Source organism: Hydractinia symbiolongicarpus, chromosome 14 (assembly GCF_029227915.1).
Source record: "Hydractinia symbiolongicarpus strain clone_291-10 chromosome 14, HSymV2.1, whole genome shotgun sequence".
In the NCBI taxonomy this organism is placed as follows: domain Eukaryota; kingdom Metazoa; phylum Cnidaria; class Hydrozoa; order Anthoathecata; family Hydractiniidae; genus Hydractinia; species Hydractinia symbiolongicarpus.
In genome coordinates, this window is record NC_079888.1 from 14431660 (window position 1) to 14456649 (window position 24990).

Consider the following 24990-nt stretch of genomic DNA (forward strand, 5'->3'; position numbering starts at 1 on the left):
AATAGACAGCTAATATATATAGCTAATCGATTCATTATGGAGAAATCTGCATATGGTTTGACTTTCTTGATTTGTTGTTGACATCCCTACAATATCAACACAACAGGTTGTTTATATTCTTGTATGAAACTATCCATAAGGTTTTAAAGAATATTTTCATTAGTGCATAACTAATGTCTGAAATTGACACAAGTATTTTTTGGTAGATGGGTTTCCTCATAGAAACGGGTGAAGTGTTACAAAATCCAGGGGATGCTGACACAAAGGCCCTCTTTAGTCCAGGGGTAGCCGTTTTTTCCTTGTGAACTGAAGTTTCTGAATTCAGCAGTTGCAGCCATTGTCAAACAGAAAAGAAGATTTTTACAAAAAGGTAGGTATGTAGGTATATAAATCTAATATTTTTCGTGCTTTTAGTAATTCTTTCCCCTTTTTCACAAAAGCCTGCAATTTGTTTAAGCTAAAGTTATTTGTGTCGGGGGACGTCAAATTATTTAGTTTTTTAAATCTTTGGCTTTCTTTCACCAAGGAATTTTAAAATGTATTTAGAATATCTGAATAATACCTATTTCCATTGTTTTTAGGCAAATACAGATAAAATAGATGTTCGAAAACTTGTTGACGTCAGCAAAAATAATTGTCCACAGTCATCATTTGAGACATGATTTGTGATTGCCATGTCACAAGCATCTTTATAACTTGTAAGGGAAGTTATGGGAAATGGATTTTTGTCTACCCCTTTACCGCAGGGACTCTACTCCCCGCGCTTACACTGGGCTTGGATAGGGAAAAACATTATGTTACATACGGAAATTGGGGACTACTTTGCTGAAACTGAGACAATAAAACAGAAAAAATGCACACATAAAAAGAAACTGGCTATTGTACTATTTTTTACTTCCTTCGTGAAAACTGGAGAAAAAATTTTATAGTTTTTTTTTATTTTTTTCAGAAAATAGTGTTATATTTTATGCCATTTGATACAATAAAACATTAATTTGAAACCGTTTGATTTTGAATTTTATAGTATTTTACGAACTTTGTGAATTGGAAATCCCGTATGGCTGATAGGTCACAACATATTAACAATTCATTAATTACAAAAAATGACTAAAATATGCAGCCGGTTTTATTATTTAAGAACTACAATCGATTACACATATTTAAGAGTTCTAATTACTCACACATATTTGAACTCACATTTCCAATCACAATCATTATTAAACACCAATAATCTAAACTAAACAAACAAATAAAAAAAAACACGACGAATTCGAAAAAATAATTTTACTACTGTTTTTTCAAGTAACAGCAAAATTTTAATTTTATTTCTACAGTTGTATCAGATAATGTAAATAAAATTCAATTACAAACTTAAAAAAAAAGGTTTATTGTACGTGAAGACATAATTATATACAGTGGGTATGCATTACAGTGAAATAATTTGGACGCTGACTTATTTATATTATTAAAATTAATTTTAAATGTTGTGATTTAGTCCTCCCGTAACGATATATGTATTTTCCTCATCATCAACATCATCTTGATTACTATTATCATCACCATGGTCAGTCTTGCGGCTTTCGACATTCTTTTTATCTTCGTCGTTGTTACTCCATATTTGATCATAGTGGCTTACATTCGTCGCATTTACTGGCTTATTGTCAACATGTGACGCTTCTTTTTCACCAAAAACGTTATAATAGTTAGAATTTTTGTTTATATCGTTTGTGTTATAATAATGACTGTCTTGTTTTTGTATTTTTTGTTCGTCGCTTTCATCTCTCACTTTTGCGTATAAATTTATTTTATTACCGTAGGTTATATTTGGAAATTCAATTACTTCGTTTTCGCCTTTCTTTTTGTCTTCTTCTTTTTTGTTTACTTTGTCATAGATATTTTCGTCAATCTAAGTACGAAAAACAAAAAAAAAAAAAAAAAACAGATAAGAAAAAGAAAAGGTATAGGAACAGAAATAAAAAAAAATCAAGTTAAATTTTTTTTAAAAAAAAGCACTTACATTTGTTTTGGTATAAGCTACTTTTCTCTTTGATGACCTAAATAAAATTGGTGAGGATTTTTATTTATGCTTTATGAAAGAATAATTTAGAAGGAAAAAGATCTGCATTAAAATAATTTTTTATTGTATTTATAGATGAGTTTTGTACGAGGTGTAATTACTATTCATACTTATAAATACTACCTTCTGTCAAGTTTCTTTTTGTAACATATCAAAATGATGATGATAGTAACTAGAATCAAAATTACAGTCGCTGCAATTGCTGCTGCCATAGCAATGTCTCTGTTGTTGTTGTGGTCTTTACTTGTACCTGTTGTTGGACTTAAAGGTATTGATGTTTCACTGTAATTTGTTACTGGAGTAGTAGTTTCCAAGCTTGCATGTGTAACTTTTGTACTTTTTTTAAAATTTGTGTTGGTTTCTGTTGATGCTTTCGTAGTTGTTGGTATGGTAGTTGTTGTTGTTGTTGTCGTTGTTGCCGTCGTTGTCGTCGCTATTTTTGATACTGTCGGTTCTGGTGTTGTTGAAGATACAGGTGCAAACGAAGATAGCGTTAAAGGATCTATAAGCAAAAGTAAAAATAATCCTTTCAAAAAGCTAAACTTTGGCATTTGCAATTTGTGTGAAAATGAAAGACATAATACCTTTTTTTGCTTAATTTAAAGGGCTCTGAAAGTAAGTTTATTCAAAAGATGATCACTCTTCTGTGTACCAGAAACAACGTGGCATTAAAATTTATTATTAACGAAGATGCCAAGTTATTAAGCTAACATAGGTTATATTTAACAATAAATAATCACTGTGGTGTGAAAAAATATTTTTGCTTGAAAGTGAGTCAGTTATTGAATAAATAGCCATATAAGGGACCTTAAAACAAGTAAAGACCATTGGAAAAGTGTTTTCACTTCGATATTTCAGAAATGCTGTTCCTACTTACACGTTGCTGTGCCTTCATATTTGAAGAGAACGCAATTTTCACGTGGTGTGTATTCGTTTCCATTACTTGCTTTACACTTGACTTCAAGTTTTATCAGCAACCCAGACCATACTGTATGAAACGTTACATTCACCTAGATTTAAGGTGACAACGTTAATAATATTAATACGAACAAACTTACTTTGTGACTGTCAATAAATATATTTTGAGTTTTAAAGTTAAAAGTTTTTAAAGCGAATACAAGCTTATTTTGTTTGCATAATTGTGAATGCAAAAAGCTAACTTACTTCTTTTACATTAGGTATACTATACGAAAATAAGTTTGACATAAATGTAGGAACAACTTCCCATGAATCTGTCAGCGCTAACATTCTTACACTTGACGCTTCAAATGTATTTGGACAAAGATTTCCGCCATCTTTAGTAATGCGAAATTCTCTTTTGTTGAGCATGCTTTGAGTTATTAAAGGTACATCATTTGTGTATCCATCCACGTTTAATGAACATCCTACAATAGAAACATTACTAAGTAGCATCGAAAGAGATATTGAGATATATTTAAAAATATGAGGAATGTGACAAGGGTTACGACAATTAAATGTCCAACAGTGTATTTTTTTAGAAAATTCTGGGAACTGTTTTAATTTTTTTTCCTTAGTAACTACCACGGATGGTAAAAACAACACCGGGATAGTGGTAGTCTGCAAAAGTACAGCTATCAAGCATAATAAAAAAAGCAAATTTGTCTTTTTATCAGATGCCTGTTTTACCCAATCATAACGTAAATGTCATGCAAGTACTTCATCTTGACTCCTTGTCTGCGCTGCATTTTTATCAGATGCCTGTTTTACCCAATCATAACGTAAATGTCATGCAAGTACTTCATCTTGACTCCTTGTCTGCGCTGCATTTTTCTCAAATTCCTTATGAATGTCTTAGACTACGCCCTAACGCAGTTGTGTACTATATATAATCAAACATATAAGAACTATAACGCCAGGAAATAGGTTGATGAATAAAAAGAAAATAGGAGCAATGGCAGTCCTGATATTTTGCTAATTATGTCTTTTTTATTAAGACCACAATAGAAATCATAAAATAAATTTCGTGCCAATAATTCTCCGAAAAATTAAGGCGATTTGCGAATTGTGTCACCTATGAAACGATTAACTGTGACCTTTGTGATGTAATGTAAAAGCAATTCTGGATCTAGCTAATATGCCGTGACCAAATCTCGGAATGTGCAAGTTTGTTTAGGTTAGAATTAAATAATTAAATTTTATTGATTCAATGACACAACATTTTTAATTAAGCAGTGATACTTAGGTCTGTCGGTTGTGTTTTTATTTAAACTGACAATTCATTTTGCAAATTTGCGGAAATATATATAAAACATCACTTTTTCTTAACAAAATCACTATCTGCTTAAAGGAGAACAAATTTGTTTAACGTTTCGAAACATTCTGCAAAATTTAACTTAAAATTAAAGTTATGTTGTAATTTTTTTTAACGAAAGCTATTATATTTTACTTACTAAGGCTTTAATAGATATTTAAGTAGAAGTAATTTCAAGTAACAGCGATTATCATACGCAAGCTGAAAGCTTACCATGCAGGTGTCCAAATATGAAATACTGCTATTTAATTTTCCATTTCAGCAAAATGTCTTAAGCAGTCATTTTTTAACATTACTATATATACAAAATAGTGAAATCTGCTTTGTTAATTTTTTTGCAATCCCAAATTTTACAATCTGACACATTTAGTCTTCATCAAATATTACTTTTTCTGCCAAAAGCTACATTTCAAACACAAGATTACAGTTGGTTAAGGCTGCATTTAAACAATTGTCGGTCACACATACTAATTTAACTTGCAAAGTTTAAAACATGGGCGTCCGTTTATCTTCACATTATATGTAAATTACATAGTAATGAAGAATAATACCTGTACCCATTGCACCTATACATCTCTAATCGTCTGTTAAGTTAAAGTATGTTGCAGTAGGACTTCGACAATCACTTTCTTTTCCCACTTTATCTCCATTTTTCAATCATTCTACTGCTGCATTGTGGCAAGTTCGTAAACACACCAAGACAACAAACAATATCATTTGATTGTTAAAAACGAAATGTTCATAACTCATTTGTGGTGCTTATGCATCTGTAAGAACATTTCCCTTCTCTTGTACAACTTATTTTGTTTTGTTATTCCTCATAAACAAAAATGGTCAGCTAATGAAAGCTTTATTAGATCTATTAACGTAATTAAATTATTTTTTTTCCACGACTTTGTATCCTCATGGGAACTACATAACAATTTGTTTGTAATTTGTCTCTGTATTAGTAACTGTGCGTTAAGGCTAGATTTACACCTCTTTGTTCTAGTTACCTTGATATTGTTTGTAAGTTTATATGTCCCGCAGTAATAATGTGGTTAAAAGTGGATTAGAACCTTTACAAATTTAAATATTTGGTAGTTGACCAAAATCCCTTTTATAATCTGAAAAATTGACGCAAAAACGAAATAAGTACAATGCTTTTTAATGTTCTTTGCTACAATCTTGATCAAAATATGTCGAGGCAAGGCTGCTAAATTAGAAGTTCGCTACCACAAGTAAATGCATAGACTATTCCTATATCAGATTCATGCATTTTGAACGTGTCAGTATTCAGATTGGACTTAGGACCAGAATGTGCTTAGGACTTAGAATTTTAGGTTATTTGTAAAGACCAATTGACCAATTGTTGCTGTCGTCAGAATGGTCATATTTCTAGAGTTTTATCTCTTAAATTAAGGCAGGAGCTGATTAATTCGTTGTGTGAGCTTTATATTCTATAAATTGCCATAACAGATATGTCATAAAACAAATAAAAAGAAGTATTGAGAAAAAGACAATGTTTGATACATAAAACTAAATTCCTTCTGCACGCGCTGATTTATTGCAATAACAGACATTTAAGCTAGCGAAAGTTGGTATAGCTGCTTGTTGAAAAATAGAGTCCAGTCTAAACGCTAATCTTTTCACGTTATTTTTTTTAAATATTATGTTTTGAAAACAAGCGTCGAACATTGCTTTATTAACTTAGTCTTTTAATAGTTTATAGTGATAATGTGGCTCCTCTTGTTTACTTTTATAGCTGTAATATTTTATTAAGTTCATCAATTTGTATGAATTGTTCTGATTTAAATTTAAAAAATTTAGTATGAAAACATGTTACGGAACACACAAATATGGGATAAATCTTTGTTCCTAGGACTATATTCTTGACATGTTGTGCTCAACAATTAGGTTCATGAGTAATTATCACTGTAAGAGGCTGCTTACACGTACCCGACATGAAACTCATGCCGACGTGAAATTTTTTTGGTGCCCACAAAGCGTTCCTGCCGCCATGAAATGCATTTAATCACGCTGGCTTAAAGAAAGATTTTTTACCATCATGTTACGTTTTTTATCTACGAATTTGGCTGTGACTTTTTGCCATATTATTATCAGCTGTAGCATTGACAGGCAACTTCTCACTACCTAAAGTATTTTCAGTTTTTTCTTGATTTTCAGCATGATCATCGTCGTCAGAGTCCTCGAAAAATTCGTTTTCGTCGGCAATCGTACTTTTGGAGTTCGAGATGGAATTTGCTGGTGATGCACCCCAAAGATTCTTCAATAAATCCCAGTTGTCGCATACTATTTCGCCACTGCCACTCCGACGACCTTCGTTGACAGCCTTTCTGTAGTCCTGTCTAACTTCTTTAATTTTTGCCTTTATTCTAACGTAGCCACCTTTAATCAATTTTTTGTCATTCATAGCCTTTGCTTTTTGTACTGCAAGTTCTTCCATAGGCAATTCGAGGTTAACTTCAGTCGCCATAACAAGTCCGAAACCACTATATTCGAAACGCTCTGCTATCATCACACGAACCTTGTTTTAAGGTTCCACCAGAAAACTTTGGAAATCTACCCCTTCATACTCGTACTGGGATTTCAGTTCATTCATGCAATTAAGAAGTGCCTCAACCATAGTGTTTTGCCATCGGAATCTTGTCGAATTTGTTTTCACTTTCCTTGCTTTTTTTTTGTGGGGGGGGGGGTTATTTTCGGATTAATCAGAATCGTCACTTTCACTCATGATTGGTGTTTGGAATTTCTGAATCATATCATTAACGACTTTCGAGGAAGGAATTAAAGAAAAATATATATTTTCTTTTATGACAGTTTTCTTTTATATTTCTTTCATTTTTAGAAGCAAAAAATGAAACTACGGTGGCTTGTTTGTGCCGTATAAAAAATCACTTTAAAATATTTTTTGTAAAGTGTATTTTTAACAAAAATAATAGTTTTGCGTTTTTAACTAAGTATGAAGTGCATTTTTAAAATATATAACTAACTATGAATGTATTTTTAAAGAATAAAAATTTCACTTAGGCATTAGGTATGAAGTATATATTTTAAAATCAATAATAGAGCACGTGCCCAGGCGAACAAGCATGGCGGAAGACATAACTAAGCGTATCTTTTCTAAAAGTATTCTTATACTTTAATAAAAAATTTATATATCACGGATGTGTGTATTTTTTTAACAGATGTAATAGGAAATGAATTGATCATCCATTATTTCAACTTGTTGGTACACGAACAAGGAAATTAGAGCGTGTTTGTTGGGTACTCGCGGCTTGAGATACATCGTATTCTCCGCCATTTTTAATAGTTGTTTACATTCGTGAAAAGCAGAACTTTCGTTTCTATTCAATCATTTTTTTTGAGCATTACCTAACAATAAACAATGACGTCAATCTAATTACGCACCACTTTTTATATCACTTAGCAAATATTTTTTATCAAGTGACATTTTTTATCTACAAAAACTACACGTAGCAAAAAAATTTTATCAAGTGGTTTTTTTATCGATTAAAATATAGCCAGGAGACCCAGCGTAATTTTTTTTACCACCGGGAAATCGGAGTAGTTAAGGTGGGAAAAATTACGCTGGGTCTCAAACGATTTTTCTGCGGCCAAAATCTGGCCGCGCTTTTTGATTGGCTAATTCTATTGTTCTTTGCTCACGTTGTCCATATCGGGGAAAGCCCTTTTCATCCGAATATTCCAGCGAGTGGTTTCACTCACCCTAACAAACATTAGTAAACTATAAGGTTTTTACCACAGTATGATGTGACCAAGCTTGGTAAATAACTCACAGATAAATTAAAATGGCCTCCAAAGCGATTAGTCACATTGTCCAATTTAAACTCGGGGTTTCCGCTTTAGTTTGAGAGAAACTCATTTTATCAACTCGAAGAAGAAAGCTTAGTTAACTAGGCTAACTAAAATACGCTTTATAAAATTTTTGCGAAGTAATTTTTTATATGGAACAAACAAGGCACCGTATAAAACGCTATAAACTGAAGTTGTTTTTTATTTCTATATAAAATAGTTACCTTGCTGCTGTGTTGGCCATATTTTTCTTCACATAGACATAAATTTGAGTTTTATATGTTTTAAATTCTATTCTCTGTGAGTTCTGTATGATGACTTCTGTATTATAAATTGTTTTCATACCGGCATAAAACACATTTTGCGTTCACACGGTAATATCATGCACAAAAGCCCTGATATGAAATTATGGCGGCATGAAATTTGATGTCGGTTGTGACATGTGAGCAGTAATAGGGCTTCCTGAAGACACCGAAATGAACTTATGCCGGCATGAAAAAAAGCGCGTAAACAGGGCCTAAATTAGTTAACTTTTTCCCCTGTATGGAAATTGATTACTTGAACAGGATGTAAATGACGCCATCAATTTTTTTGTTGCCAAAACATAAGTAAATAAAAGGACTATCAACATGCTAAGTCTTTCTATAATACGAATTTTGAATCAAAAATTATTAACACAAGGTAAATAAGCCAAACTTGCTTTGAAAGAAAGTGTGCATTTGCTTATCCCATAAAAGTTTTAATAACTTGTTTGATGGTTAGGCATTGACACCTTCTTCAGATTGTACTTCCAGTCAGTTTAGCAGCACAACAAACCCATGCACAAATTTTTTTTAGTAGATGCCAAACGAATAGTCACAAGATTAGCGCTATAAATGTTTATAATAAAAGGAAGTATATACTTTACTTTCCTACCTTTGATTAACCTAACTTTTCCTGTTAATAGCTACATAACACATTGAAGTTTGCAGAAAACAGCTAATAATAAATCATTCTTAATTATTCTAGTTAGTCTTTACGGTTGGTTTCCATTAAATTGTTTTTGTATGCACCTCTATAGGTGTTATCGTCGGCGCTTAATGTACTTAATTTACGCAGCTTATTCGTCTTTACTTTCAACACTAGCAAGAAGAAGGTAAAAAAAATGTATAAATTGCATTTCTGAATACTGTATAAGCGGCAGTCAAGAATACTAAACTGAATACAACTCTATTATATAATTGCAGAAACGAGCTGATAATTACAGTTAATTACGGTAATTAACATTTTCGGACCTGGATGTAGGTAACTACTTCTTCTGTAGGGCTGGTAACCAAATCTCAGGAAGTTGATACGAGATGCTGTTTATGTGTTTGTTACGTTCTACACTGTTGATGGTTTCTTTAATCTTCCTGGCCGTTGTTCTGGATTCTCTGTCAATGATTTTCTTCTCTTCCCAATTAAACTGATGACTTCTGCTCCAGCTGTGGTCCGCAATTTCGTTTTTCTTCACATCTCCGTTTTTCACTGCGCGCATATGTTCTTGTACTCGTTGCTTAAACTTTCTTTTTGTTTCGCCTATATACACTGCATCACAATCTTTACACGGGATTTCGTAAACAACATTTTTTTGCTCTTCCAGGTTTATTTTGTCTTTTGGTTTAGGGTGTCTTTAGAGGTAAGAATGCATTTGATCTTGTGTTGCCTTAAAACTCGACGAAGGATCTCGCTGGTACCTGGTACGAAGGGTAGGAATGCTGATGCGATAAATTCCTCTGATGTTTCCTTGTTGTCCCCGTTGCATCTTCTCTTCATTTTATTTTCTACTTGCGTGATGACTTTATGACTGTATCCATTTGTGATTAATGCATTTCTTACACGTCGAATTTCTATTTTCCTCTCCTGTTTGTCACTGACTACACTGTTGGCACGATTCAGTAATGAAGATATGACACTTTCTTTGCAAGATTTCTGATGGTTTGAATCGAAGTTAAGGTACTGGTCAGTGTGTGTTGGTTTACGATACACTGAAACTGAAATGGAACCATTCTTGCGTTTGACCAAAGTGTCCAGGAAAGTGATACTTCCATCGTGTTCAAGCTCAACAGTGAATTTGATTTGTCGATGTAGGCCGTTGATGTGTTCATGGAACTCTTCTAGATGAGATCTTTTGATTATGGCGAATACGTCGTCAACAAATCTTTTCCAAACCTTTGGACGTCTGTCTGATGTGACTAATGCTGTTGTCTCGTGTGCTTGCATGTATATTTCTGCGACTACTGATGATGCAGGGCCTCCCATGGCAACTCCGTCTGTTTGAGTGTAGAAGTTCTTATTAAACAGATACCATGTTTTGGTTAGAACAAGTTCGACCAAACGCAGAAAATCCGGTACTGGAATCTTTGTCTTTTCACCGAATGCAGCATCGTTTTCGATAATGTCTTTAATGATGTTTAAGGTGTCTTTTATGGGAACATTTGTGTAGAGTGATGTGACATCAAATGATACCATGCATTCGTCGTCTGCTATCTTTATTTCTCTGATGTATTCCGAAAATTCTTTTGAGTTTTTGCTGTGGTCACTTGCTGTGAATTTGCTGAGGATGGAAGCAACAAATTTTGATAGGTTGTATAACGGTGTTCCAGTGCAGGAAACTATTGGTCGAATTGGGTTTCCCTGTTTATGAATTTTGGGTAGTCCGTAAAATCGCGGTGGTGGTCCGTCACAAGGTTTCAGTCGGTAATACTGCTTATCGTCGATGTATTCTTTTCTCTTCAACTCCATTAAGATGTTCCTCGCTTCTCGTTTGATGACTTCTGTGGGATCTTTCTTGAGAAGTTTGTAAGGCCCGTTGTTGATGTGTTCGTTGCACTTGTTGATGTAGTAAAGTGTATTCATGATAACCGTTGTTCTCCCCTTGTCTGCCGGTAGGATTATGATATCTTTGTCCTTCTTTAGATTCTTCAATGACAGTCTTTCAGATTTTTGCAAATTGTCCTTTGGTGTTTTGCTTTTCTGTAGCGTGAGGCTTACTTTAGCTCTTACTGTGTCTGCCTCTTCTTTTGGTAGATCTTTAATTGCCTCTTCCACTTTCGCAACTATTTCTTTCTTTGGAATTGAAGCTGGTGTCATGCAGAAATTCATTCCTTTTGATAGAAGGTTTGTTTCTTCTGTCGTGAGTTGTCTGTTGGAGAGATTGACAATCCATTTGCTCTTTTCTATACCCGTTTGTGTATCATCATTGAATCTGTCATTGATTTTGTTGAACTTTTTAAGGTGTCTGTCTTTAACCGATCTCATTTCTTTTTCATACACGCTATCATGAATATTCTTAACCTGTTTATATTGGTCGGTGGAGAGTCTCGATTTAATGGTGGTGTCAAGATCAAGTATTTGGCGATGTAGGGTGTTACGTGTTACGTGATTTAGATGGATTCTTTCTTGCAACAACTGGCGGCTTGCGCGTTGTAAGATTTTCTTACTTCTTTCAGTCTTGACTCTGCAGGTAAGTCGAAGATCTTTAGGTGTTATCTCGTTGTGAAGACAACGTAGAGAAAACCGAAGATGGTTAGTGTATCTTGCGTATTTTATTCTTGATTTCTCTAGCGATCTGACTTCTGCCAAGATGGATTCTCCATATTGCTGTTTGATATTATTGAAGATATTTAGAGCAAAACAATGTTGTTTACGAAATCCCGTGTAAAGATTGTGATGCAGTGTATATAGGCGAAACAAAAAGAAAGTTTAAGCAACGAGTACAAGAACATATGCGCGCAGTGAGAAACGGAGATGTGAAGAAAAACGAAATTGCGGACCACAGCTGGAGCAGAAGTCATCAGTTTAATTGGGAAGAGAAGAAAATCATTGACAGAGAATCCAGAACAACGGCCAGGAAGATTAAAGAAACCATCAACAGTGTAGAACGTAACAAACACATAAACAGCATCTCGTATCAACTTCCTGAGATTTGGTTACCAGCCCTACAGAAGAAGTAGTTACCTACATCCAGGTCCGAAAATGTTAATTACCGTAATTAACTGTAATTATCAGCTCGTTTCTGATTGGTTAATTTTTATGAATTTCGATCCTCTGCAATTATATAAATACATGCGCAACATCATTTTACTTTGCCCGATGATGGGAGAAGGATCTCCCGAAACGTCGCCTACTAAACTATCATGTCCAAGAAATGATAAACTTTCCACAGTAATATGAATACTGAACAGACAAACCGAAATAATATCTTCAATAACAACTCTATTAGTTAACAATTTCTCAGTCATGAAAGGGTGACAAAAAGAAGTTCTAATGTACAATTTATGTGTTTTAAAAACGGTGCAGATCTAAACTCGATTTTGAAGGTTCTTGTTAAGATTAAACCTGTGTTCTAACCTTAACAGATTTTTAATAAAAAGTGAAGTATTTGAAAAAAATGCAAAACTAGCGCATGTTCTGGGTTGTATAAACCGAACTAGAATACTTCATCATAAAACAGTATTCCGCCGAACTGAAATATTTGTCGTGTGACCGCATAGAATTTTTTTGTCAACGCGTTTGCAACAGGTGAAAAAAGCGTTTGAAGACATTTATTTCAGACTGTATGAGTTAAGGGTTATTAATGCCTTTTCTAAGTTTCTTTAGTACTAATGAGAAACGGTTACTTTATATTCTGTATTTTATGACGTTTCTTAATAAATAATTCAATGTGGGTATACAACATACATGTGGGTCAACAAAGTAAGTCAAGAACCTTGGATATATTTGAAATGTAGTTATATGGTTGTTTTAACAATCTATGTAGCGTTATTATAATAAAAAAATTAAGCAGTTATACCTGTCTCACTGGCATGTATACATTTCTCTTCTCCTAGTAGATTATAGTATGTGGGATGCATAGCTGGACAATCACACTCTCTACAAAATGCTGCACCTTCTAATTTATCACCAGCTTCAAAACGTGTCACTTCTTTACTTTTACAAGTATGCAAACACAACAAGATAATGTACAAAATCATTTTAGTAATTTATAAACCAATAAGTTGCAGCGTTATAAAAAAATAGAAAAGATCACCAAAATTAGAATCTCTCATATGATACGTTTGTCATGCGTTTGTCATCTATGTGTTCAGATGATCTCTTACTTACTTTCTCTTTAACATGTTTTTATTTCACTGAACTTTCTGTATTGGTATCTTCTATAACACAAGTCTATTTGCAATAGGCAGTTAAAAGTGCTTTCAAATCTATTCTTATTAAATAATTATGTGTTTTTTATTTAACTGTTCTGCGCAGCCTTATGGGGGATAACAATAGAGTTATGTATCAACGGAACATATGGTTAGCAACAAAGCTAATTTTTCACGACCAACGAATTAGGTGAGTCTGCACGATTGGTAATTTTTACGAACAAGTTCGTGTTATTACAAAATTTAGTTCTTGCATATCCAGCTAAGCTCTAGAGATAGCTAGCTATCTTTATGTAGGCGAAAGATATGAGTATTTCTTTACTGTACCTTTGTAAGATATGATGGTACATTCAAAATTCTTTCTCTGTAAACCTTTCTACACTCGCTTCGAACTAAATTAACTAAAATAAAATGTCTAAAACACTCTAAAAAAGGTCCAGACCATGTACATGTGCAGTATAGACTGTATATGAACAAAAATAGGCGCCATGTTGTCAATCCAGGTTAAATAGGAATCAATATCATTGTAACCGTACAGTACTTTTATTTCTTCGGTAAATCGGCGCAAAATAAGTTTATGATTTCATGTAACCATTATATTGCCCTTTTTAAAAGCAATCTTACGCAAAAAGTAATCAGCCAACGCAGGTAAGTTACACCCAATCGGGGGTTGTGCACTCACTTGATTGGGATAGAGTCACTTGATAGGGGAAAGTTCCCGTAATGATAACTAGTCTATAATCATTCATTCCTTTCTTAATTTCGTTGTTTACTTCATTTGTGCCTGACAACGATACGCACTTCTGCATTTCCAAAATAGATAAAAACTTACTTTTGTTGATTTATTAAAAGCATCGTCATAGAAACAAAAGCAATTAACTTAATATCTGTACGTTATGTACAACTTTAATTTGTTAAGGGTGGGTATACATGTACGAAAAATACTTACAGAGATTAGGCGCAATGGCTTTGGCACTCCTTTTATGTTATTGATACTTAGAAAATTGCGGGAAATTTTAAATGTTAAAAAAAGATTTAAAGGGATAAATATGTTTATAATCATAGCAGTAAAAGAACTGTATGTATTACTTGAATACGAGAGCTGTAACGTTGTTTTTCACGTTGCGAAGTATACCAACACAACATATTCCTATTACTGCTGGGCCTTATCGGTTTTAATGACGTCAGCATTTTTCGTGATGATGTCATCAAATTCTGTGACATATAGAAAAGAACAACAAACTTTGAATTTTGTTAATTGTTGTATAATTACGATGAATTTAGTAACAATAATAATAGAAACAAAAAATAATATAATAATATAAACTAAGAAGTCACATAAAGCTTTTAAAAACATGTAGTTTTATTTTACTCAACATAAGTCTACTCTCGATAAGTGGAACCCTGGAAAAGTGGAACTTTCGTTTAGTGGAAGCAATTTCCCTGGTCCCTTGGATTTGCATTAACCAACCTCTCTTATTTTATTCGGATAAGTGGAACCCTCGATAAGTGGAACTTTCGATAAGTGGAACTACTTTTAGGGTCCCTTAAGCAAAATTTATTTATATAAGTGGAACTTTTCCAAAAGAAAAATTATCTACAGTACGTTCGAATCATTTTAATCAAAACATTCTACTTTCGAATGCGAACATTCGATTGCTATCAAGTACTTTCGCGGGCAAGAACTTTCGCGAGTAGAAACTTTCGCGCTTTTTGCGTTTTTGCCCCTTTTTCGCGAAAGTTTTTGGCTTTACAAATTTCAACACAGGAAAACGCAAAAGCTTTTTCACGCGAAATCATGGCCAATTTAAAAAACCGCGAAAGTTTTTTCACGCAAATTTTTTTTTCCAAACAAATTTAAGCTCCCTAAAATTCGTTGTTATTATTAATACGTATACAATTTTTCCATTTTTCAGTCTATTATTCTATTACAACTTTTGTCTCTTTATTTTCTCTTTGCCATGCTAAACATTTCTCTAATATATTTATTTCCTCCAATAACTTGTCGCAGTTTTCTCCTTTTTTCTATTTTGCTTTTAAACAGGTGGAATTTTCACGACTAGGGGTGAAGTCATTACAAAAATGACAAGGTTTTTCAAAAATGGCAGCTGTGCAGTCTTTGAAGCAAAGGCTTACCTGTGTAACTTTAGTCGACAAGTACAAGGCATTAAAAGAAATTGATGCAGGTCAAACCTGTATATCTACAGAACATAATTATCCATTAAAGCATTTTCTTTTGTTCTTCCCCTGTTTTTGATTATTCGTAAATTCCTTGGTCTCCTGAGATTTCAGATAAGAGAGAAGTTCGATAAGTGGAAGTTTCTTTCGGTTTCATAGAGGTTCCACTTATCGAGCAATTCGGATAAGTGGAACATTCGACAAGTGGAACCATTTTTTCGCTCCCGTGCAGGTTTCACTTATCGAGAGTAGACTGTATAAACACATAAAAAGTTATTAAAACAGTTTAAAAGGGGACGATGTTAATATTGATATTAACGTATGCTTTCAGCAAAATTTAGTGACTGAAAGCATCGGATAGTGGTTGTATAGTACGCTAGAAACTCCACTTTGCAAATAAAATACAAAATATCGGAAAGAAATATTTGCCAAGTTGTCTTTATATTTGTGGAAAACATTATGATTTTTTCTATGAACAATATTTTCGTGCTAAGAAATAATGCAAACAAACAAAGTAAAACAAACCTGTTTCATTGGCAGACCTACATTTTCCGTCTTCTGGTAAATGAAAGAAAGTTGCAGTGGGACTTCGACAAGTACAGGTATTCCTGCATACCACTTCTCCTTTCGCAAAGTCAAATAGTTCATCTCTCGTCACAGTTACACAGTGACAAGCATGTAAACACAGCAAGATAATGTAAAAAATCATATCAGTATTTATTACACCAATGATTATAATTAATACTTAAAACTCAGAATTCTTTCGTGCAATACGCTTCTCATTCATTCTTATTTAACATATTTTTACTTAACTGAACTTATATTGGTATCTTCTATAACACAAATGTATTTGAAGTAGATAGTTAACATTTTAAATCCAATTAAAATAATTGAACGCTTGTTAATTAAACTTTTTTTGCAGCCTCATAATGATGTATTAGATCGATGTATAGTTAACATAAACAATGTGATGTGTTTGTACAGCCTTAAATAAAGCGACTTTTGTTTGAAACAGATATTTTGTGTATTTCTTGTATTAATGAGAACATGAAGCGGAGTGTCGTAGATGTTGGAAGTGTTGCTAATTAAAGTTCTATTTGCACTTGCATTAATTAACTTTCATGCACAAGTAATTAAAAATATTGTCAGCAGCGGGGAGCTCTCAATGTAACTATTACTTTGCATATGGAATATTTTTATAATGAACAGACTTCAAGAGATGTGATGCTATGAAATTGTTAGGTAGCTAGCTAGCAATATACAAATGTATATTTTAAAAATGTGTTAGGAAATTACCTATTGATAAAAAAATCTTATGTGGCATGTAGATTTAGTTTACTTGTGAGTTTACAAGGATAACAATAACTAACATGTCCGTAAAACGTTTGTTTTATGGACATGTTAGTTATTGTTATACTTGTAAACAAAACCAACCCGTTGCGCGCTAGCCCAGAAGTATATAACGTCTTTCTAATAAAATGAAAAAAATACACAAGAGAACAAAATTGAGATATTTTGCAAGATTCTGCTTCACAAACGATTTCATAAATGTTTAAGGAAATGTTAAGCGCAATTAAACCATAGGCACGTGGATTAATCATCAATTTACACTAAACGAAGGAATGTGCTTAAAAGATCCATAAAATTTCAAAATCAAATTACAGTAGAGCTAGTTTGTGTGTCGCTTACATACTGTCTATGTGTGAATTGGATTCTGGAGGCAGCAGGTCTATTTCCACTCTCTGTCAGTCAATAGTAGCCATGAACACAATTGCTCTGCTGTAATTAAATTACACCGATTATACTCATTCTTTAGCGAATGTTTTTGCTATGATGTGATCAGAAGCTTAAAATTTACTTTTAGTTATAGAAATTTCTGGTTCTTTTTAAAGTTTTACTTTCCTTCCACTTTAGTTCTACTTTATGAATAAAGAATAGCACAACTTTTGAATTCTAATCGTAATGACAATCGGGTTAATTACATTATATCCGTTATGGATGTTTGAGAAATAATTCTGCTTACTCGAACCGGAGCGTACGAGTTATATATTTCGACAAGGTGATATTATGTCTAATAGATAATTACGACAAGTATTATAGCTGTGCCACTTGAAAGATATGAAGGAAACCAGAACAGGAAGAGTTCTCAATTATGCTACAATGAAGCTGAGAAAACGTTTTATTTTCTATAAAATCAAAAATTAAACATCGCGACGTCTTTTAACGAATAAATTGCGAGAACAGGAAATATTGAGTTCCATGTTAAAATTCCAAAAATAAAATGTTTAAAAAAATGTAGATTTAAAAGAAATAAAAGTATTTATAATTCTTGGTGCCAAAAAGGATATGTATTAGTTGAATGCGAAAGCTGTTTGCTAAGGTGGTACGCCGTATGAAATGTACTCACACAACATGGTCCATGCTGTTATGCAACTAATTAGCTGTAAATTAGCTCAGCCTCAGAAAATCGCATTCTGCTTTAGTCTAAGGTATATTTAGCTACGTCGTGTCGCAACGTCAATAAAGTTAACAAATTGAACATAACTTGTTGCGCTACATCAAAGGAAAATGAACACGTCCGTTTGCTGTGCACATATGGAGGAGACACAGTTTTCGTATTAACATAATAGATCCCCGCTGCTAACGTTAGCATGATGAGACAACAACAATTTTTAAAAGAGTTTGCATAAAATATAAAACTTACAACTTGCAAGATGAAACATCGAATTCTACAAAAATTAGTTTCTTCGGTATACTTTATTTATAAAAAAATTGCAAAGAAAAGTTTCAGTCATAACATCTAAAACATAAAAACGCTTTTGATTTAAAGCCGTATGGGGAAAGACAATAGAGTTAGATGTATTAGCTTAAAGTATAGTGAACATAAACAATGCTATGTCGACCAGCAATAAATTATTTCAAAATGCTAAGCTATATAATTCTTACTTTTAGCTTTGGTGGTCGGGTTTCAAATTAATTTGTTAACACACTCGACATGAAATCTGAGATCTTGACCTGAAATCATAACAAGCCATTTTCTGGTCACTAAGAAATATTCTACATATTGTATTGTGCATGTGACATTTCTAGAAAATTTCATTTCTCACATTGCATTTACAAATTAGTTTGACAGGCACACCACAGATTTCAATTTAATTTATGTTGACAGGCATCTGGAAATTAACGGACATATAAAAGTTAATTTCCACTCTTTTAACTTCCAAATACGTCATAAACTTTGTCACTCCAGATTTATTGATACTATCTATTGATTTTCTGGGAAGAAAAGGTATTTCCCTAGGAAAAACGTTTTGTTTAAGTGCCAACGTCGTAAAAAATGTGTTTCATCTAATTAAGGTACCCCTTGTTAATACATTTTAATCTATCTTTCAAAACAGGGAATTGTACCCGAAAACATAAAAATTGCTCGAAAAACACAAATTTTTAAATCAGATGATCGCACGAATTTTACTAACTATATGCCTATCTTAGCACTACTCTTTTTTCTAAAGTTTTAAATCATTATGTGCAATAGAATATTTTCAAATATTTTTTTGCTAAGAATGGGGTTTTACATAAAGCAATTTGGATTTTAACCCTATTCGGTCTGGGGATTTTTGAACATATTATAACCAGGGGGAGGGCGGAATCCGCAAAATAGAGCAAATTTTTACATTCTGTTTGAAGTTTCTAGAAACTAAATAAAAGTTATTTAACATATTTCGGTTTTTACACAAATCGTATAAAAAATTGCCAAACATTGCCCGAAAATCGGGATTTTCCGATTTTCGGATTTAATCCGAAAAAATCAAGGAAATCGGATTAATCACGTGACGAAAACATGCAAAAGATTCTTCTTGACGAATTAAAGTTGTGTTGTATGTTTCAAGTTCCATACATTATCTTAGCAAGAGTTTTTATATTGTCCCTATTAAAAGGGTTTCATAGAGATTTTTGTGAAAGTTTTAATAAAGTGTGTTTGACTTTGGGTGTCCATTGATCTTTTAAAAGCATTTAATACCGTTAACCATAGATTCTTCTATCAATGTTGCAACATTACAGTGTGCAAGAGTCAAACTTACTTTGGTTTAAAGACTATCTTACAGACAGAAAAAAAGTTTTTAATCCTCATGGTGATCATACAACTGAACACAAAAATGTTAAATGTGGAGTTTTACAGGTTTTATATTTGGACCGGTCCTATTTTTAATATATATCAATGAAATTATTATAAAAAAGGAAAGTTCTCTGAATTCTTTAGGTGATCTTATATACAACCCATATACAAACAGTGGAGAATAAGATTTCGAAAAATATTGGAATATTATACAAAGAAAAGCCATTACTAAATTTTATTGTCTTAAAAATTGGTACTTTTTCTTTATTCACAGTTATTTACCATATTATAACGTTGTCTGGGCTAAAACTTATCTTTCTAAGCATACAAAAATTTACAGTAAACAAAAGCACGCACGTAACATAATATTTGGCAATGACAGATACACCACGGCCTGAACCATTATTAAAAGAAATAAGGGCCTTGAGTATCTATAAACTGAACATACACCAGATCATGTTGTTTATGTATAAAATATATAAAATGAATCAAACCAAAACACATTTTTGTTATTTAATGATTTAGATTATTCGCGATATTTTTAACATTACATTTTTGTAATTTTTGCAACACTAGAAGAAATCTAAATATTCTTTCCTTGCATTGATTGTAACCTGCGCTCTTTAATCCATCTCTATTACATGGAGCTTGAAGATAAGAGAAAACATGTCTTAGTTCCAGTCAGTTTTGTATTGTAAAAACGAAAAACATGTTTAAAATTTGTTATTCTGATGAAATAGATACATACATCCGTATTTTCGTCACAATTAGATCAAAATTAGATCAGTGACTAAAATTGCATTTTTTCTGACAAAAATCAGGCTAAAAATGATAATCAAAATGCTGAATATTATAGTGCATAATTGTTTTGAATAATTTTTTCTTTAAAAATAATTAAAATAAACAACAAACGCAATCTTTTACCTTCACAGGTACAATTTTCTACATAGCAGGCACAAATTTCACGCTTCGTTTTGAGACCTTTCAATAGTTTTTAGTTGTGATGCAAAATTTTCTCCCATTGTTCCTCAAAATTTTGAATCTATTTTTGGTTATAATTACCTTGAATTTTAATGACTATCAGTAACAAAGTCACGCATTAATATTGAAAGCCCCACAGACATGTTACACGTCTTTTTATTTGACACATAGAACGTCTAAGTTTCAGCTGATGCTGGAGATACTTGTTGCTTTTTAAGCTTTCAGCCTCCTCTGAAGTCTGTTCTTCAGAAATGTTCCTAGTTCTTTTGAAAATGGGGAATAATATTTTTCCTGCAAAAATAGCCGTTGCCTGTGTGTCGTCAAAGCCAAGGCATGCTAAATCAGGAACAAAGTCTTCAAGCCGCAAAAACTAATGCGAAATTTTCAACGAGTATGCTGCGACGAGCAAATTTCAGTGGATTTTTCACGGGCTTCAAGTAGTTCATAATAAAAAAAAATTAAGACATCAAATGTAAAATGCTTTCTATTTTAATTTATTGGTGTGATTATGTAAAAGTTATTTACTGAGGTCGGTTTACACAGTAGTGAAGTGTACTTGCACACGATAAGTTTCGCGTTGTTATTCAAAAACCCGTACAATGGCGTTAATAACCTTTCCTACTTCGCCATTGAGGCACGTTATTTTTTTTTTCTTTAATCAATATCGTCGTCATAAGAAAGCTAAGTAATCAAACCTGTTTCATAAGCACCTATACATTTTTCTTCTCCTCGTACATGAAAGAAAGTTGCAGTAGGACTTCGACAAGTACACGTATTTCTACATGCTGCTACTCCTCTTGTTGTAGTATCAGATAGTTCACCTCTCGTAACAATTATGCAGTGGCAAGTATGTAAACCCAACAAGATAATGTAAAAAATCATTTCAGCAGTTAATAAACCAAAGATATAACAAATTATAGGAACGTAAATTTACAAAAAAATCTTTAGTGAATTTGAAACTTAGAATTCATCAATCAATTTATCAATGCATTTAAATTATCTCTGTTTTACTTTCTATCAACATATTTTTATTTAACTAAACTTTCTATATTGGTATCTTTGATAAAACAAATGTATTTGTAATAGGTAGTTAAAAGTTTGAATTCTAATAAATTGAAAAATGCTTTTGATTTAAAAATTTTTACAGCCTCATGGGAGGATGACAATAGATATCAGCATGACGTATAGTTAACAGAGAAATTGTCATATGTAGATAAACCCTATTAAAACAACACTTGCTGGAAATGGAAATTTTTTTTATGTGTTTATTGTCTCAAACGTAAAGAGGAGTGTCATAAATGTTGGAAGAGTTACAATCTTTAGGAAGTAGGTCTGTAACTTTAAGAAAGTAAATCTAAAAAAGCCTATGAGTTTGAATACTTGCTAATTAAAGTTCTATTTACACTTTGATCAATACTATTCAACCACACGTAATCTCTTTAATAATAGCCGTCGTCTGTCTATGTATTCGCGAAAGACGCGTCCTGTTACGGAAACACAAAATGCAATACATAAAGGACGGGCGACCCCGTGGATATTCCACGGGTTAACGGGTTTACGGGTTAACCACTAGTCTCTTTAATAATAGCCATCGTCTGTCTGTCTGTGTGTCCGCGAAAGCCGTGTCCCATGGCAGAAACACGAAATTTTTAAAGTGCGCACTAATACCAAATGCGATATATTTTTACCGATTTTGTTTTGACATCTCGCACGTAGTATACCAATCACTATTATACCATATACCATACTATTCTGTATGGTATAAGAGATTTTATCTTAGCCAACATTTATTTTTGTATTAACCCTATTCGGTCCGGGTTTTTTCGAACATACTATGACCAGGGGGGGGCGGATTCCGCCCCCCCCCTTAATAACTTTTCATAGGGTTGTTCAAATTGAATCAAACTTGGCACACTCATATTACGTCATAAAAGGAACAAAATAGCGCCAATAAACTTTTGCTTGCGTCAGCACATTTTCTGTGACGTCATCAGAAGCTTGAAAATTGTTAAAAATGCCACTATCTGCTTGAAAGCAAAATAAAAGTTATTTAACATATCTTCCGGTTTTTACATGGATCGGATAAAAAATTGGCAAAAATTGCCCGAAAATCCGTTTTTTTCCGATTTTTGGGTAAAATCCGACAAAATCGAGAAATCGGATTAGTCACGTGTTCAAATTATTCCAAATGATTCTTCTTGATGAAACAAAGTTGTGTTGCAAGTTTCAAGTTCTAAGGATAAAAAAGTTTTATGCTAAATGCAATTAGTTACGTAGCTACATCTCTTATTATTTTTTCCTGAAAACATTTTGTGCAAATAAAATGACTGACAGATTATTTTAGCTGAACCCGTGATGACCGGCTGTTCCCTGTGTTTTCATTAAACCCGAAGTTGTAATGAAGTTTTTTTGGAAAGGGCATTACGCCTATACGCCTGTTCAACTCTGCTTAACTATACTAAGCGGTTAACCCAGTGTTAACAACAGACTGTTTTTTTTTGGTAAAGGCTGTTACGCCTATGCGCATTTACAACATGGTTTACCTGTGCTAAGGGGTCAACCCAATGTGACAATTCATTTTTAAACTTTTTCGGTAACAACACATGTACGGATGCGCAACAATGTTTACCTGGACTAACCGCTCAGCCCTGTTGTGTTTCTTTTAAAACAGAGTCTGTGAGAAAGTTTTTTCCAAAAGCGTATTATTCCTATACGCCTGTGCACCACGGTTTAACCGTAGTAAGCGCTTAGCCCAGTGTCACAATAAATTTTCAACTTCCACAAAATAAAATAATATTGACTAATTGTTTTTGCTATGATGGGGTAGCGACTGTTGTTTGTAAACTGTGTTTTTATTTCAGCTATCGTTGTGGTGAATATTTTTTGAAAAACATGTTACAGTCGCAAGACTATAATGGTGTATGCGCTTCACTTAAGTTACGACATACTGTATACCTGTACTAAAGCGCTCCACCTGATCGTGTGGCACAGTTTACGGCTTTTATTAAACGCTCCACAGAGTGTTCAACGTCAGGTCACACCTTGACTTTGGCTTACCCCGGCGTTTGCCAAACACGAGTCGCGCTTAAGTGGTATAACAAGGATGGGCGGACACGTGGATTCTTCCGCGGGCCATCGATCTGACTATATAATAATAGGCCAGTTCCGTCTCTGTGACAGTTGATATGTTTATTTTTCTTTGATGTTGCCAAAAGATATCTTTGATGTTACCGAAAAAAATATGTCTTCTTTGTCGAGAATAGCCCCAAGTTTTCTTTGTTTGCGTTGTAAAATCACGTGACCAAGATAAAGAATTTAATTGGATAAACCAAAGCACGTGATCAAAATAAAGCAATTTTATTTGCTGAAAATTCCAAGTTTCACCTGACGATCAAAACAAACGTAAAAAGTTTGTTAAATGAAGTTCCTAGCACAAAGTAATGGAAATTGTGTTTGCAAAAAAATGTCTGTTCTTTTTAAGCATTTGTCTGCTCTTTCTTTAAAAATAAATCTTTACAAAATCATTAAAAAAGGGACATGGTGTATAAATAAAGTATAGAAAGGTGGCGTGTGGCGTTGTGGTTATGGAGTTCGCTTTGTAATCACAAGGTCCGTTGTTCGGTCCACAGCGCGGGCATGTTTACCAAGTGTCTTTACCACAGCTACGGGTCAACTCATGCCATGTTAGGGAAAATGGATAGGTAATACCGGCGTATACTTAATGTATACATTTCAAACACAGGATCCACATTGATAACAGTGTTTCCAACGCTGGAGTGGCTATATCCTGTATCAGTATTCGAAATAATAATAATAATAATATTAATAACAATATTAATAATAATAATAATAATAATAATAATAATAATAATAATAATAATAATAATAATAATAATAATAATAATAATAATAATAATAATAATAATAATAATAACCGTAGGAGATTATTTTTGTTCCGCTGCAGCATTCGTTTGTATTACTTAGCAGAACATGGCTAACAGGCAACTGCGAAGTGAAGTTTTGAAACGCGGCCTGAAGGCATGCATCGTCCAACCGGTAATAAGAAAATATCAGGTAGTAGCCGTCCGTGCGATGTGGGGAAGTGATGTTGGTGCCCGCGAGGTCATTTGGGGCAAGAGAATGCAGATGGAGAACATATTGCTTAGCAACGAACAAGTATCCTGTTTTTTTTCTTGTATTACCTATATGGCCAGACCTCGTAAGAGAAAGTCGATGAGGAATGAAGGGGAGGAAGAAGAAGGAGCCGACTCTAGCAGTGAAGGTGATAACAGAAACGGCGCAAATGCGCCTGAAACATTTCCTGGCATTTCTTTCTGGATCGCGTGCGACTTGCCAAACTGTACATTAAGTCAATTTGAAACAA

General features: G+C 33.3%; 1 protein-coding gene and 1 long non-coding RNA gene across 6 annotated transcripts; one reads left to right on the top strand and one right to left on the bottom strand.

Moving 5' to 3' along the window:
- Positions 1 to 231: 231 nt before the first annotated feature.
- LOC130625154 (uncharacterized) lies at positions 232 to 1229 on the top strand. The gene is made up of 2 exons (XR_008981691.1): positions 232 to 370; positions 582 to 1229. It is a non-coding gene; the product is annotated as an uncharacterized LOC130625154 (long non-coding RNA).
- LOC130625151 (uncharacterized protein DDB_G0290685-like) lies at positions 1116 to 21503 on the bottom strand. 5 transcript variants are annotated; one of them, XM_057440217.1, is made up of 6 exons: positions 21302 to 21503; positions 3242 to 3462; positions 2955 to 3087; positions 2201 to 2579; positions 2018 to 2054; positions 1116 to 1906 (listed from the first exon to the last, which is right to left on the bottom strand). In XM_057440217.1, the coding sequence occupies exons 1-6, from the start codon at positions 21486 to 21488 to the stop codon at positions 1478 to 1480; spliced, it is 1386 nt and encodes a 461-aa protein (XP_057296200.1). In that variant the 5' UTR covers positions 21489 to 21503; the 3' UTR covers positions 1116 to 1477. The 5 variants fall into 5 exon arrangements, with proteins under 5 accessions (XP_057296200.1, XP_057296201.1, XP_057296202.1 ...); XM_057440218.1 differs by lacking the exon at positions 21302 to 21503 and adding an exon at positions 16034 to 16349; XM_057440219.1 differs by lacking the exon at positions 21302 to 21503 and adding an exon at positions 12979 to 13597.
- Positions 21504 to 24990: the final 3487 nt, after the last annotated feature.

Coding starts and splice junctions, on each gene's coding strand:
- LOC130625151 (XM_057440217.1), bottom strand. CDS start 21,488: ATGATTTTTTACATTATCTTGTTGGGTTTACATACTTGCCACTGCATA. Junction 3,088..3,241: donor GTATACCTAATGTAAAAGAA/GTAAGTTAGCTT, acceptor CCTTAAATCTAG/GTGAATGTAACGTTTCATAC. Junction 1,907..2,017: donor TAGCTTATACCAAAACAAAT/GTAAGTGCTTTT, acceptor TTTCGTACTTAG/ATTGACGAAAATATCTATGA.